This window comes from Pundamilia nyererei, unplaced genomic scaffold (assembly GCF_000239375.1).
Source record: "Pundamilia nyererei isolate P.nyererei 1_Seehausen unplaced genomic scaffold, PunNye1.0 scaffold00005, whole genome shotgun sequence".
Lineage (NCBI taxonomy): Eukaryota > Metazoa > Chordata > Actinopteri > Cichliformes > Cichlidae > Pundamilia > Pundamilia nyererei.
This window is the reverse complement of record NW_005187406.1, coordinates 2040875-2054318: the sequence shown is the minus strand read 5'-3', so window position 1 is coordinate 2054318 and position 13444 is coordinate 2040875. Positions and strand designations below refer to the sequence as shown.

The 13444-nt window shown below is 42.7% G+C and overlaps 3 protein-coding genes across 3 annotated transcripts; 2 read left to right on the top strand and 1 right to left on the bottom strand.

The window, feature by feature from the left end:
• Positions 1–1142: 1142 nt before the first annotated feature.
• Positions 1143–3292, top strand: pgp (phosphoglycolate phosphatase). Its single transcript, XM_005721725.1, has 2 exons — positions 1143–1958; positions 2268–3292. The coding sequence occupies exons 1-2, from the start codon at positions 1364–1366 to the stop codon at positions 2591–2593; spliced, it is 921 nt and encodes a 306-aa protein (XP_005721782.1). The 5' UTR covers positions 1143–1363; the 3' UTR covers positions 2594–3292.
• A 1884-nt stretch (positions 3293–5176) lies between these two features.
• On the top strand, positions 5177–8980 carry bricd5 (BRICHOS domain containing 5). Its single transcript, XM_005721953.1, has 6 exons — positions 5177–5230; positions 5432–5569; positions 5647–5796; positions 5889–5999; positions 7173–7323; positions 8875–8980. Exons 1-6 carry the CDS (start codon positions 5177–5179, stop codon positions 8967–8969), a joined length of 699 nt encoding a protein of 232 aa, XP_005722010.1. The 3' UTR covers positions 8970–8980.
• Positions 8981–9360: 380 nt separating this feature from the next.
• mlst8 (MTOR associated protein, LST8 homolog (S. cerevisiae)) lies at positions 9361–12898 on the bottom strand. The gene is made up of 9 exons (XM_005721724.1): positions 12783–12898; positions 12435–12582; positions 11439–11490; positions 11186–11348; positions 11031–11106; positions 10775–10927; positions 10534–10658; positions 10286–10449; positions 9361–9954 (listed from the first exon to the last, which is right to left on the bottom strand). The coding sequence occupies exons 2-9, from the start codon at positions 12561–12563 to the stop codon at positions 9836–9838; spliced, it is 981 nt and encodes a 326-aa protein (XP_005721781.1). The 5' UTR covers positions 12564–12582; positions 12783–12898; the 3' UTR covers positions 9361–9835.
• Positions 12899–13444: the final 546 nt, after the last annotated feature.

The window sequence follows — 13444 nt, the reverse complement described above, 5'->3', positions numbered from 1 at the left end:
ATCATTATGCAAATACATAGCCTCAGTATATTGGGGTCTGGAATAAAACTAGAATGAATTAAAAATGTGTAATTAATTATTTAAAAATAGAAATACAGAGCATTTTAAACTAAGTCAATGTATATTTTAATTACTTATTTATCTAGTGAACTATTTCCTGACATATTCAGTTATTTTGCTACTCATCAGCAGCAGTGCTGTGCATCTTGCAAATTTCGTTATCGAGTAAATTAAGAGCAGTATTGCAGATACCGATACTTTTAACCTATAAAGGGAGCAGTGTGTTATTATTTATGAGCTGAATCATCGTACATTTGCCAAGTTCGGAACACATTTTCATGAACACCAACACAACAATGTTGTAAGTTTAACAACCCACAGTAATATACTAGTTAACACAGTTTTCTTGTGTATTGATACTGTGGATTTTTAGAGACCTGAAATCTAAATGTGCTGTCTTTAAAGGAGTTTGGGTCAGCTTCTGTTGTGTAAGTTTGTTATAGGCTATAAAGACTTGGAATGAAAATATTTTTTAATAATAAACAAGATTCAATTAAATTATCAACAAAAATTGAATGGACTCTTTGCTGGCTGAAACTCACCGCGCTTGATCACTTGTAATGTAAAGACAGACATGTGACCATTCTGTATCTGCAGGTGAATCAGTGAAGCTACATAAACATTTACATTAGCATAGCTTTCCAGCCATCATGGAAAACCCGGTAAGAACACAGTGGGGGGGTCGCTTGACATTCTAACTTTAAACCGAGGATTTTAAAAGTGTTTGGTGTAGGTTAAAGCAGTGCACCAGTAGGCTACATGTTTGACATCCACCACACAACTTTCACTGAATCACAACAACTGTGGATCGTCGTTGATCGTCAGCGTATAGGGCTTTGATTTTTTTTTTCTTAAACTTTATTAAACCACGATACAAAGTAACATAACAATAAAAAAAAATCAGAAGGTGGGTTAGAAAACAAATGTGTTTGCTGATTAAGTTATTCACACCATCATAAAGCACCTGTTCTTCTCATTAAAAAAGAAAAAGAAAAAAGATTTTATTACTTTAATTTTATCAAAGCGGAAGTTTGACCGGACTTCTTAGTGTGTGGCTCCTGTCACTTTAAGCCGGTGCGGAAGTAGTCGTTGCATTGATGCAACACTCGGCGGTCAGAAGGTCAGCCTGCTTCTCCGGAGCTCCTCACACAGCACACCAAAACCGGTTGTTTTGACCGGTTATTAACGGTTAACATTTACAGCTCGCCTCTTTGACTCCTGACATAGCGCTACTACTTTACTTGAGTAAGTAAGCTTCCCGTTTTTACATTTCTTCACGCTCCGTTCACCGCAGTCTTCCCCGATGTCTGTGTCAAAATGCACCCGGCTGAGTGGAGCTCTGGTGAAGCAGCTACTGGACTCTGTGGACAGCATCCTGTTCGACTGTGACGGCGTCATCTGGCGGGGGGACCAGGCCATTCCCGGAGCGCCTCAAGTCATAAACCTTCTCAAGGAAAAGGGCAAGAGGGTGTTTTTCGTCACTAACAACAGCACCAAGTCCAGGAAAATGTACGCCGATAAAATGACCGCACTCGGCTTCGACGTGACGGAAGATGAAGTGTTCGGGACCGCGTACTGCTGCGCTATGTACCTGAAAACGGTCTGCGAGCTGGAGGGCAAAGTGTACCTGATAGGAAGCAACGCGATGAGGCAGGAGCTGGAGGCGGTGGGGATCCAGCAGACCGGGGTGGGACCCGACCACATCTGCGGAAAGCCGATTGACTGGGCCAACGTGACCTTGGACCCCGAGGTGAAGGCGGTGGTGGTCGGTTTCGATGAGCATTTCAGTTACATGAAATTGAACCGAGCCATGCAGTATCTGACCCAGCAGGGCTGTCTGTTTGTGGGGACCAACAGGGACACCAGGCTGCCCCTGGAAGGAGGCAAGGCCGTCGCAGGTAAACAGTTACTCTGCACTTTGTTCCATTTAACGCATTTTTAAAACCTTTTATTTGCTTTTATTTAGGTCAGAAAATCCACAGAACTGTTTTCAGGGTGATGTCAGCACAAGGGATTTATTGTTCAGCCTAGTTTAACCCTAAACAGATGCTAGAACACCTGAATAGAGGCAGTGCGGAGGCTTTTAAGTGTATTGGCAACAATTTATTTTCAATTTTTGACTTTCCTGTTAATCTGAACAGACCTGTTCTGTTGGATTAAAGAGTAAACGGTCACCTCACCTACTGACTGTCCCTCTTAACCCTCAGGTACCGGCTGTTTGCTTCAGGCCGTTGAGACGGCAGCCCAGCGTGAGGCCCGGACTGTTGGGAAGCCCAACCACTTCATGTTCGACTGTGTGGCCTCCCAGTTTGGTGTGAAAGCCGACCGTTGCCTGATGGTCGGCGACCGTTTGGACACTGACATCTTGCTGGGCTCCAACTGCGGCCTGAAGACCCTTCTAACCCTCACGGGGGTCAGCACTGTGGCAGATGCCGAAGCCCATCAGAAAAGTGGCTGCCCAGAGAGGCAGGGGATGGTGCCGGATTACTACGTGGAGAGCATCGCGGACCTCCTTCCAGCTCTGCAGGGATGAGACTGAGAAACCTGCACAACACTCAGGATCCAGTGTTTTTTGTTTTGTTTTTTTCTTTTAAAAAGGGAATTTTTTTGTTTTGTGTTGTTTTCTGCTGCTTCAGCACTGTAACAGCACTTACCTGCTTGGACAGGAGACTAAAGCTATATATATCTATATTTTATTTTATCTGCTAAACCTAATTTTAATATGTTTTAAGTGATTATTAACAGCGTGAGAACAATAATCCTCAGTATTTTTTCAATGTATTTAAGCGTTGAGTTACGCTGCAAAAATGAGTGTGTTCCTTTTCTTTTTAAAAAAAGAAGATGTCAGTGAACTATAAAGGCCCTCACCAGATATGCAATGTAACCTCTTGAGCAACTACAAGTCAAACTTGGGAAGAGAGGTGAGCACACATGAAGTGTCAACAGTTTAGTAATAAGGTTTACATCATTGTTCCAACGGGCAAAAGCAGACTGAAAGGCGCTGAACTTGAGCTTTGTTTGTTCTGTATTCTAAGACCTCAACACAATGTTCCGATATCTGCATTTAGATTCAAGGGATTGTGCAAGAGTAATATTTGGATCCGTCATGTTATTTATTACTTCATAAAACAATCACATTAACATTTAAAAAAAATGTCTGACTTTCCTTAAGGGTAAGTATCATATACAAAAAACACATGTTAAACTCAAAAATAAACTATTTTTACATGATCTACCATACCCTCTGCCTGGTTCATGTTTCTTGTTTTTCAACACATTCACTGATTTCCTGATTATTACTTTTAAAATTGTTGAAACTTCTTATTTTTGGGTGGTTTTAATTTTCATATAGAAGATACTACAGCAAAATTCATCAGCTTGATAGACTATTGACCAGGACATGTCCTTCAGTGTTCATAGTAAACACGAATTGTTTTCATGCATTTGCACAACATCTCTAAAATGCATGCACAGGGACTAGAAAGAGCATATTTCTCTTATCACTGGCTTGAATAATCAGGCCTTATCTTTTGTTGAAGACTTCATAGTACTGTATCACCCCAGTAGAGCACTTCACTCAGACTGGTAGCCTACTTGTGGCTCGTGAGATAGACACCCACTCTGCTTTTAAGATTAGACTTAAAACCTTTTTTGATAAAGCTTATAGTTGGGGCTGGATAAGGTGACCCTGAACCCTCCTTTAATTATGCTGCAGTGGTCTAGGCTGCTGGGGGCTCCCATGATGCACTGAGCGTTTCTTTTTCACTCACAATGTGTTTATAAATCACTCTTTATTTCACCATTAGTTATTATTAATCTCTGGCTCTCTTTTGCAGTGTGTCAAACTCACAGTGTGTCAACAAAGAACACGTTTAACATGCTGTTTTTAATCTAGGCCTGAACATCAAGTCCATTTATTCTGGCCACTTGTGTGTTCTTTTTTTATTCACTTACGATTTGAATCCTGTTACTGGTTAACATATAAATACAGAAAATGTTTTTTATCATCTTTCTGCACATAGGTTTTCTGTTGTTTTTAACACTGATAATGCCTTTCCCCTTCCCTGGACAGCCATGTAAATTCAATTGTGCATTCTTTTAATGATCACTGTTTTAAATAAGGTAGCTCCTTTTAAAACCAGAAATGCCCCCTCTGCTAAATCCTTACCCTGGATGAGTAACAGTATTAATAATTGATAGCATTCAACAGTGGAACGTTTGGACCAGGCAGACGGTGCGGTAGATGCCTTGATTATTATAATTTACTGCCTTGGCTGACAGCTGGTGTCATTAGTCACAATCTCTGTTCAGTGAGGATTGTGCACAGCCGATATAGATAGACTCCTTTACTCCTGAACCTAACTCCTGTGGATGCTGTTCATACCTTTGAAAAGAAACTCAAGAACCACCTGTGATGGCATGCCTTTAGTTAGTTGTATCTGTTTGTAGCATTTTAGTTGTTGTATCTTATTCTGTAAATCACTTTGTGAGCTTGCTTCCTGTAAAGCTCTATATAAACAAACCATACATACTTACTTCCTCGTTGCTTTAGGTTTAGAGCTTCTCTCAAAGTCCTCAGTCACCTTGAGCTGTCATCGGCTGGATGCAGCACCAGCGGCAGCATATCACCCCTCACCTGACGAGAGAGGCTTCCCAGCCCGTGCCTGCCTTACCTCTTTGTCCATTGTTTGGACTGTTGGGGAGAAGCCAGTTCCTCTCGTGTAAGTGTATGTTGGAGCAAGGGGGAAAAGGAGTGGGGGGACAGGGGCAATAAAGAGATGGATCATGTTAAAGAGGCGTATTAAGCCACATTAGAGAAGACATAAAAAAAAATGAAGGTAATTTCTGGAAGGCAAAACTTGGAAATTGAGTTTGGCGAGGTTAGGAAGTTTTGGGTGAAGCGTGACTTTTTTTCCCCGGTTTTTGGGGGGAGGGAATCTGTGAGACCTGAGGAGGGGATGAGGGGAGGGGGAGGTGTGAGGTTTGTGAGGACAAAGAAAAGAGAAGCCGCTCAGGTGTGCCGAGTCTCAGTCCAGTGCTGGTCATGACCACCGCTCCATGCCGGTAGCTACGAGAAGGGAGCAGACCGAGTGAGGAGCCGCCAAGGGACACAGCGATGGTGAGGTGCTGGAAGCGTTCAGAAAACTGCCTGGAGGAAGAAGAGTGCGCGGTAAGCGCGTTACAGACAAGATGGAAGATTTGAAATAGCTGGGATATGTTGGTTACTTACAGACCCCACTTTTGTTGTATTACAAGTTTACAAGTTTATTGCTGGGTGGGTTCCTGTTCTGCCGCAGCCTGGGATTTAAATACCCCAAATAACCATCCAATAGGTTTTTTTAAAGCCTGTTGCTGGTTCATGTGTTCTCAGGATGGGGGCCCTGAGGAATCCCCTTTGTTCCACTTCCCGCACAAGGCATTCTGGGTCAGCCTCTCAGCCTGCCTGCTCCTGGCCATCCTCGCCCTGGGTTTGACGGGGCACTTCGGGAGGTCTCAGCCTCACACTCAGGTATGACGCACACCTTCCCTTATCATGCCCTGGTTTACATTTTCCCACTTCTGATTTACAAATCTCTGTTTTTTCAGCCTTTGCAGACTGTGAGGTTCACTGTTTCAGATCAGACTGGCGCACTTATCAACCAGTCAGCAGTTGTTGACCAGCAGAATGACTTGGTGACCTTCTCTGTGACCTCGTCGCTGAATCAGACGTCCACTGTGCTCTTTGATATAAAACATGTACGTCCAGATGACTTGAATTACTCTGAATAATTAGAAAAAAGGGAGAACATCTGCGAGTTATGATGGGTAAATGTGTTTCTGTGTTTCAGAGTCTGATCTGCTACAAGCCCGTCAGCCAGGAGAGCTGCTTCCTGAGAAAGATGGAGCAGTCAGACTACAAGAATGTGAACTCCGTCCTCCACGAGTCGGCACGCAAGGTAGCGGGCAGGGGATATGTTATATAATATGGTCTTCCCCACTGCATTACTGCATTACGAGAGACATCAAAGTGCACCAGGCATATTAAGAAAAAGTTGCCCTTTTAGCTCTGCCAGGTGTTTCTAAGGTAGCAGCTGCACTAATGTGTGAACTGGCATTTCAGTGCACTGCACCACTGAGCCAGGACTTGGTGGTTTTGCATGACTTTGTTGGGTACGCTGCACAAAGAGAGAGGTGAAGCGTACAGGGCCTTGAAGAGCTTCATAGTCTGTCTCTGTTACTCCGATGGCTGAATTCCTCAGCACATCTGATCCCTTCAGCCCCCTCGGCGTGCCCGAGGATATTCTTACAGGAGGTTACGGCAGCGAGCCCGAGCCCTGGCCTGGGCACAATGGCCGCTCTGTGTGAGGGCTTTTCAACTTTTAAGGCGCTTCTTTTTGGATTAAAATACAGGTTGATGCATTAAAGGGCCAGCGTGTATCTGCTTGTTGACAAATGCCTGGATCTTGAACACTGACATCCAGTCTTTAAAAAGTTTTCATCTGTGTCATTATCTGATTCTTAATTATGAATTGACAATATGATCAGGTGAATGGTGCTGGCCCTGGCTGAATGGAGACCTTGAGATGAGTTGTGGGACCTTGGAGGTAAACTGAGAGGGACTTCTTATCATCTTTTTACACAATACCCAAGTTCCTCGTCTCAGAAGCTGCTTTTCTGTGATCCTGTCTCATGGTGTCACATATCTCATACAGGCTCTGTGTATTCAAACGTAGCTGCTGTAGCCATTTAATCTATGATATTGGGGCTAGCAGACGTGGCTTGTTTGTGCTGAGGCACAATGGTCTTATTGGTTCTTTTTAACAGAAAAGGAAAACTGGTTGCTGTGTGAGCTACTCGAGCACAACAGGACTTGAAGCGGTTTGTTATCAGAGCCAATCAGAGTTGTAAGAGGCGCAATTACGCACAGTGTTTGGGGTGAATGCGAGCACAAATTCAAAGTTAGCCTCATCAGTGCAGATATCAGGCTAATAGGAGCTCAAGTTTCCATCTTTTTTTCTCGCTTTTTCTCCTTTATGAGTTTAATATGATTCCTCACAGTAATTAAAATGCTTTCCGCTGAAAATAAGAACTCTTTGTTGTGGATGTTGATACTGCGGTGCTGTCCTCGGCAGAGCCAGTTCCAGCTGTCTGGGAATGAGACCCAGAGGCAGATGGAGTTCCTGGGAGTCCTGGCAGCCAGTCAGGTGAATGTGTCCTCGCTGGAGGAGCCTCTCCAGGCCCTGTGTCAGGACAGGTCGGTCCACTGGACCAGGAGGACCGAGGGTGAGGGGGCTGCTTTGGCTCAAACGTCAAATGTTGAGTTAAAAAAGGTTTACAATTATTCTGATAAGGTTTAGAAAACAAAGTCAAACTAGTGAAAAAACAAAGCTAATATATTTTGAATTTTACCTGTTGTCAACAAATCCTCATGTTTTCACTGTGTGACATCTTTTTGCATTATTAGAGGTGGGATATCAATAGTATCAGTATCAATACATCCAAATATCAATAGTATCGATACCAGCTTTAGTATCGGTACTGGATTGATACTTTGTTTCTATCCTATCCTCTCAGTATGTAGCTCACTGAATTGTGGTGAGAAAAGTATTTTTTGGGGATATGAAAGAATATACCTCAAACATGCACCATGAAAAATGTCTGAACCGGTTTGTGTTGACTGTCACACACATCAACAACAGAAGGTGACCTAAAGTGCTTTAGGAACAGGTACATTTCAAAATACATGACCACCACGGAAGGGTTGTTATACTGATTAACTAATTTAACTAACTATTGTAGACAGTAAAAAATTACAGTGATTTAGTGGCCATTAAAATGTGTTCAGAATATACAAATTGATGATTAATCTCACAGACCACACACACTGCTCTCCCCTACATAAGCTACCTTTACTGGTTAAGTATTGATATCTGCAATACTGATCTTGTATATATTTAGTATCGGATCAATACCAAAATTTGAAGTTTTGCACGGCTCAAAGATCAAATGTGCATTAATCCGAAGCTGAAAATATCTCCCAAAATATCTAATGACTTAATCCTGAGTTATGTTTTCTGAATAACTAAAAAAAAACCAGTGTGCTGCATTTCTCCTAAACGTACACTTTCAGGAAAAATGAACTGGCGTCAGGCTCAGTTCTTCAGGAAAGTCAGAACATTTTATGGGCTCTGGATTTTTGATGAAATGTGTCTTTATTTGGAACACAGGCTTTAAAAACTGGTTTCACAAGCGCTTCAGATTCGGCTTAAAAAGCAATTTCTGATGCTGTTTGACAAAGCTGCACCAAAGAGCACCGCGGAGTCTTCTGCTCTGATGATGATCCCCTTAAATATTCAGAAAACAGTGGAATTTTCTATAACCACCCCAGAACTGTTCCCTACTAGTTTCATAGACTCATTTATGAATCGATTCTTTTTTCCAGACACCTGAGTCACAAATTGGGAGAACAGAACAGAAATTATGCTGAAGTTTTCACACAAGGGCTCATTTGTCAGGGTCACCGGAGCCTGCGCGCAGAGAGGTTTTTCAATTAGCCCTGCGGCCGCTCCGCAACGCAGCAGCGTGTCAGGCTGAAACCTGATTCGTGGCCTAATGTGACCTTTCCACGGGGTGAAAGTCTTTTTATGTACTTTACTGTGTGCTCCCTCAACAGCATGTACGTGAGCCCATTCTGAACACCAAACTAAATCTGGCTGCTTTTAAACCATGAATGATTCATGCAAATGACTGCATTTCTAAATGATTTGTTTTCAAGTGACACTTGAATCTAAATTTGTATTTTTTAATGAGTCACATGACCTCTCATTTTCTCAGGCCCAGGCAAACAGAGGTTGGTCTACTTCTGCATCGACATCTGCTTCCCCAGCAACATCTGCGTGTCCGTGTGCTTCTACTACCTTCCAGAGTGACTCTGCATTCTCTCTCGATCCTCCCGGCAAAAGATCAGGGAAACAAAGTTGTCTTTTTTTTTTTTTTTTTTTGGCTCCCTCTTCAAGAACAAAAGCGAGCTTTGACTGTTTCCTTTGTGCCATACAGCCACCAGTAAACCATTTTCTTCCTTCCGAGAAAGAAGTGAGCTGGAGACGGGCTGTCACAGTTATCGCCAAATCCCCATCATCACTCTCTTCATGTATAATACCCTCTCTGGTGGCACGCTTCAGAGATTAAAGAAGACAGAACCCCCGCTCCCCCTTTTTTGTTGTAAATGCCTCTAACTGTATGTCCTGTAACGGACTGCTGTGTGTAACCGTTCCTGTTACAATGTGACTGTTTTGTTCTGAGAATAAAAGACACAACCTGTTGGGTATAAAGACATTTCTGTACACCATTTATTCAGCAGTCCTCCTCCATATGACGAAGAACAGAACAGCTATTCAAATAAATCATACATAGCACATGTAAGGGATTAAACAAGTCTGCTGCACACACAAAGCACCTGCGATTAATGTGGTCTTATTTACAATAAATACAGCGCTCTGTAAAAACAGAGTTTTGCAATTTGAATTAAAAAAACCCCCGAACTATTATGTCTGCCTCGTCATTGACAGATTTCTTTCTGTACGTCTGTGGAAACAAAATAGGTCCATTAAAACAGATTTTAGCTTTACAGATTTTTATTTTGGCTGTGTCGCTCGGCATATATGCCAGAGATGTGCCCGCTTCCCCGAGTCGATTGTTGTACTGGCGCTGACATACGCGACATGAGTGGCATCCTCAGAGTCTTTAGTTCCTGTCTGACAACCTATTATCTCTTCCTTCTGCTTCCTCCTCCTTCTCAGCCGAGCACGCTGTCGTTAAAGGCCAGACACACCACGGCCTTCTGGTGGCCGCTGTATTCCCTTTTGATCTCACCAGTTTCCACGCACCACAGGCGAGCCAGGTTGTCTGAGGAGGCTGTGGAGTGAGTGAAAAAGTAGAATTAAAACAAAGCAATGTCTAGTCTTACATGAAAGTGTCTAAAAGTTAAAAAAAAAATCATAATCTGAGAACAAACTTACAGCCATGTTTAAACCATTTTAAACCCCTTTTACATAATTCCAGATGTAATGGCAGGGCAGGGGTTAGTATGACAAATGAGGACAAAATCAGAAATGAGACGTCCTTTAAATTTTTTTACAAACAGCCACATTTCAAATCTGCAGCCCTCAGATAGATTGCAATGTTTTACTTTAACAACTCTTATTCAGTTTAGAGATCTGGTGTTGCTGTGTGCTGCTGTACGGACCTGTAACAATATACTGCGAGTCTCCGGAGAAGGCGCAGTCCCACATCCAGCCTCTGGATGTTTCTCCCGGATTATTGCTCTTGATGCTGAGCTCCGTCATCAGTGAGAAATTGGACGTCCTCCAGATCTTACACGTCTGGTCTGCCGAGCAGGTGGCCAGCAGCCTGGAAGCGACGACGAATGCAAAATGTCAAGTTGTATTTTCGGTGGGGAAATGAGGGGTAAATGGGAGAAAAAGGTTCACTCACGTGGAATCGGGGCTGAACTTGCAGCGGAGGGAATAGCGTTTGTGTGCAGGGATCTTGGTCTTGGGAATGAGCTGAGTCACTTCATCCCCGATGCCTCCAGCGAGGTTCCACACATAACAGTTTCCCTGTAAAAGAGAGCCGGGGGACGGACGGACAAGGTTTTCATTAATATAACATGCTATAAAAGAGTGAATGTATTATCCTGTGCCACATGTTCTGCGGATTCTTTTAGGCAACTGACCGAGCTGTTGACCGCTGCCATGTAACTCGCATCTGGGTCAATGTGAACTGAATTGATTGAGACCTCCGGCTCTGGAATCAGCTGCTCATTATGGTCTGTCTTCAGATCCCAGATATGGATCACTCCACTCTGGTCTCCAACTATCAACTCTGCCTAAAAAAACATAATGAAATCTTCGGCATTAAGTGCAAATGGGCCAGATAGTAACCAAGAGCACAGCCTCACCTGATTCATCTGTGTGTACTGAGTGTCTCACCTGGTTAGGATGCAAGCATACGCAGTTGATTGGAGCGTTTACTTGGAAGATCCTCTGACACTGCAGATTTCTTGACCTACAAGGTAGAGCAGGGATCAGAGTTTAGTTTGCTGATCATTAAATAAACAAAGACCAGTGAGCTTGTCCTTCAGTACCTCAGATCCCATATGCGAGCCATGCAGTCCTCTCCTCCTGTGTACATCCAGCGTCCATCTTCGTGGAAGCCCACAGATGTGATGTTCTTGCTAACTCCATCGTAATTGATGACCGGGTTGGGGTTGTTGGAGTTCAAGTCGTACATGCGGATATGCTGATAACCTTGAAAGCACAATGCAAACATTACTATGAAGCAAAGTAACATTAAGGTGAGAAATGAGAAAAAGGATTGTGGGGAAAATTGTAACCAACCTGCAGCTGCAATCATACTTCTGTCAGGTGTGACCTCGAGGGAATTTACTTGCTGAGAGTAAATGTTAAGGAAGTGGACAATGTAGGTTGCTGCAATAATATTTTACAGCTCATTACATTTAAAGGTCAGGGTACTGTCAGGTGAACAGATGACATCAGAACGGAGTCTCTGTGGACTATGATGTTCACAGACAAGGTTGTGATCTGTAGTTAAATAAGTGGAAGAGTGTCTGGAGAGAGGAAGAATGAAAGTCAGCAGAAGCAAGACAGAATACATGTGTGAATGAGAGAGAGACAGCCATAACAGTGAAGGTAGCTGAGTTTAGATACCTGAAGTCAACCAACTAAAGTAAAAGACAGTCCACAAGAGATGACAAAGAGTGAGCAGGCAGGCTGGAGAATGTGGGGATGAGTGTCAGAAGGTGGCAAGAGTGAAAGTGAAGGTTTATAAGATGGTAGTGAGACCTGCTATGATGTGTGGTTTAGTGATGGTGACACTGACAAAAAGACATGAGACGGAGCTGGATGTGGCAGAAATGAAGATTTCAAGATTCATTCGGAGTAAAGACAGCGGTTTGGAGACAGGTTAGAGGCAAGGCTGAAATGGTTTGGACATATGCAGAAGAGAGACAGTGTAAATGAGACCTGTGTAGTGTGAATATGGAGCTGCCAGGCAGGAGGAAAACAGGAAGACCACAGAAGAGATTCTTGGACATGCAGAGGGTTGGTGTGACAAAACAGGAGGCCAGGGACAATGTGAGATGAAGGCAATTAACCCACTGTGGCAAACCCTAAAGGGTTTATAGAAGATCTATAAACACAGAACTAAAACAAAAGCACTTTTTGCGTTCACGTGGATTTTTGTGAGAAGCTATAGATAACATCTGATTAACTTTGAACTTAAAACCTGAGATTTATAAATGGTCATAACCTATAATTATTCAAATATGACAGTACACATTCTGCGTAAGCCTCCATATATCAGGGTAAGGATACTGAGTCCTGGTGCTGGACCGTCCTGGTGCAGATCCCGCTGTGGGCCTGCCAGAAGCGGACAGTGTGGTCGTATCCAGCCGTGGCCAGAATGACCGGGTCGCTACCCACCGTCCCCTGATTCACATTCATGACGAACTCCTGGCGGATACTGCAGGGAAATTCAATTTGCAACAATTAAAGTAAAATACAAAACACAGCTAAAGCACAAAAAACGGTTAAACTGTTAACGTATCATAAGCTAACTTTAGCAAAAGAGGCTAGCCAAACTTATAGGCTGTGCAATAAACAATAAACGCTTCTAGTATGAAACCATTAGATCCCTTAACTGTAACAACACAGCAATACTACCGTTTTAAAAGGACAAATTTCTTTAGTTCCCTTTGTTGTTGTTAGTGTTGAAGTCAGCCAAGAAGTACGTCTCTTTAACTCGTCCCTTAGAAACATAATAGTGTTTCAAGAGTTCCGGTTTAATCACTAGATCAGTATTGCCCTCTGCTGTTGTGTCCACGAGGAATAGACATGCTGCAATTAAATACAATGATTTTCAAAGAAGTTTACACCAATAATTCATAATATTAATTATGACTAAGCGGATCTCATTATGTAATGTTGCAACATCTTTTAATTTCAGCTTTATCAGCATCGTCTGGAAAGTTGCTTGTGTCAATATGGTGACATCTCAGTCCTAATACTCGGTACTAAAGTAAAAGAAAGTAAATAATAGAAAGTTGAAAAATGCCATTGAGTCAATAGGATTTAAGATGATCGCTTCTATCACTGTATCCTGTGTTATTCTAAGTACTACTAAACTTTTCGTACATTTTAAATGGCAAGGGTTAAATAGAAACATAGCTGGATGTATAGAAACGTGCCAATATGGATACACGATTGTTGCTTAACTAGTAAGGTTTTTTTCGGTTTATAAAAAATTACACTCCAACCTCGTGACATCATCCTCTGTCTGTACAACCAGTTTCTAGAACCGCTCAGAAAACCCTCACAAATACTGT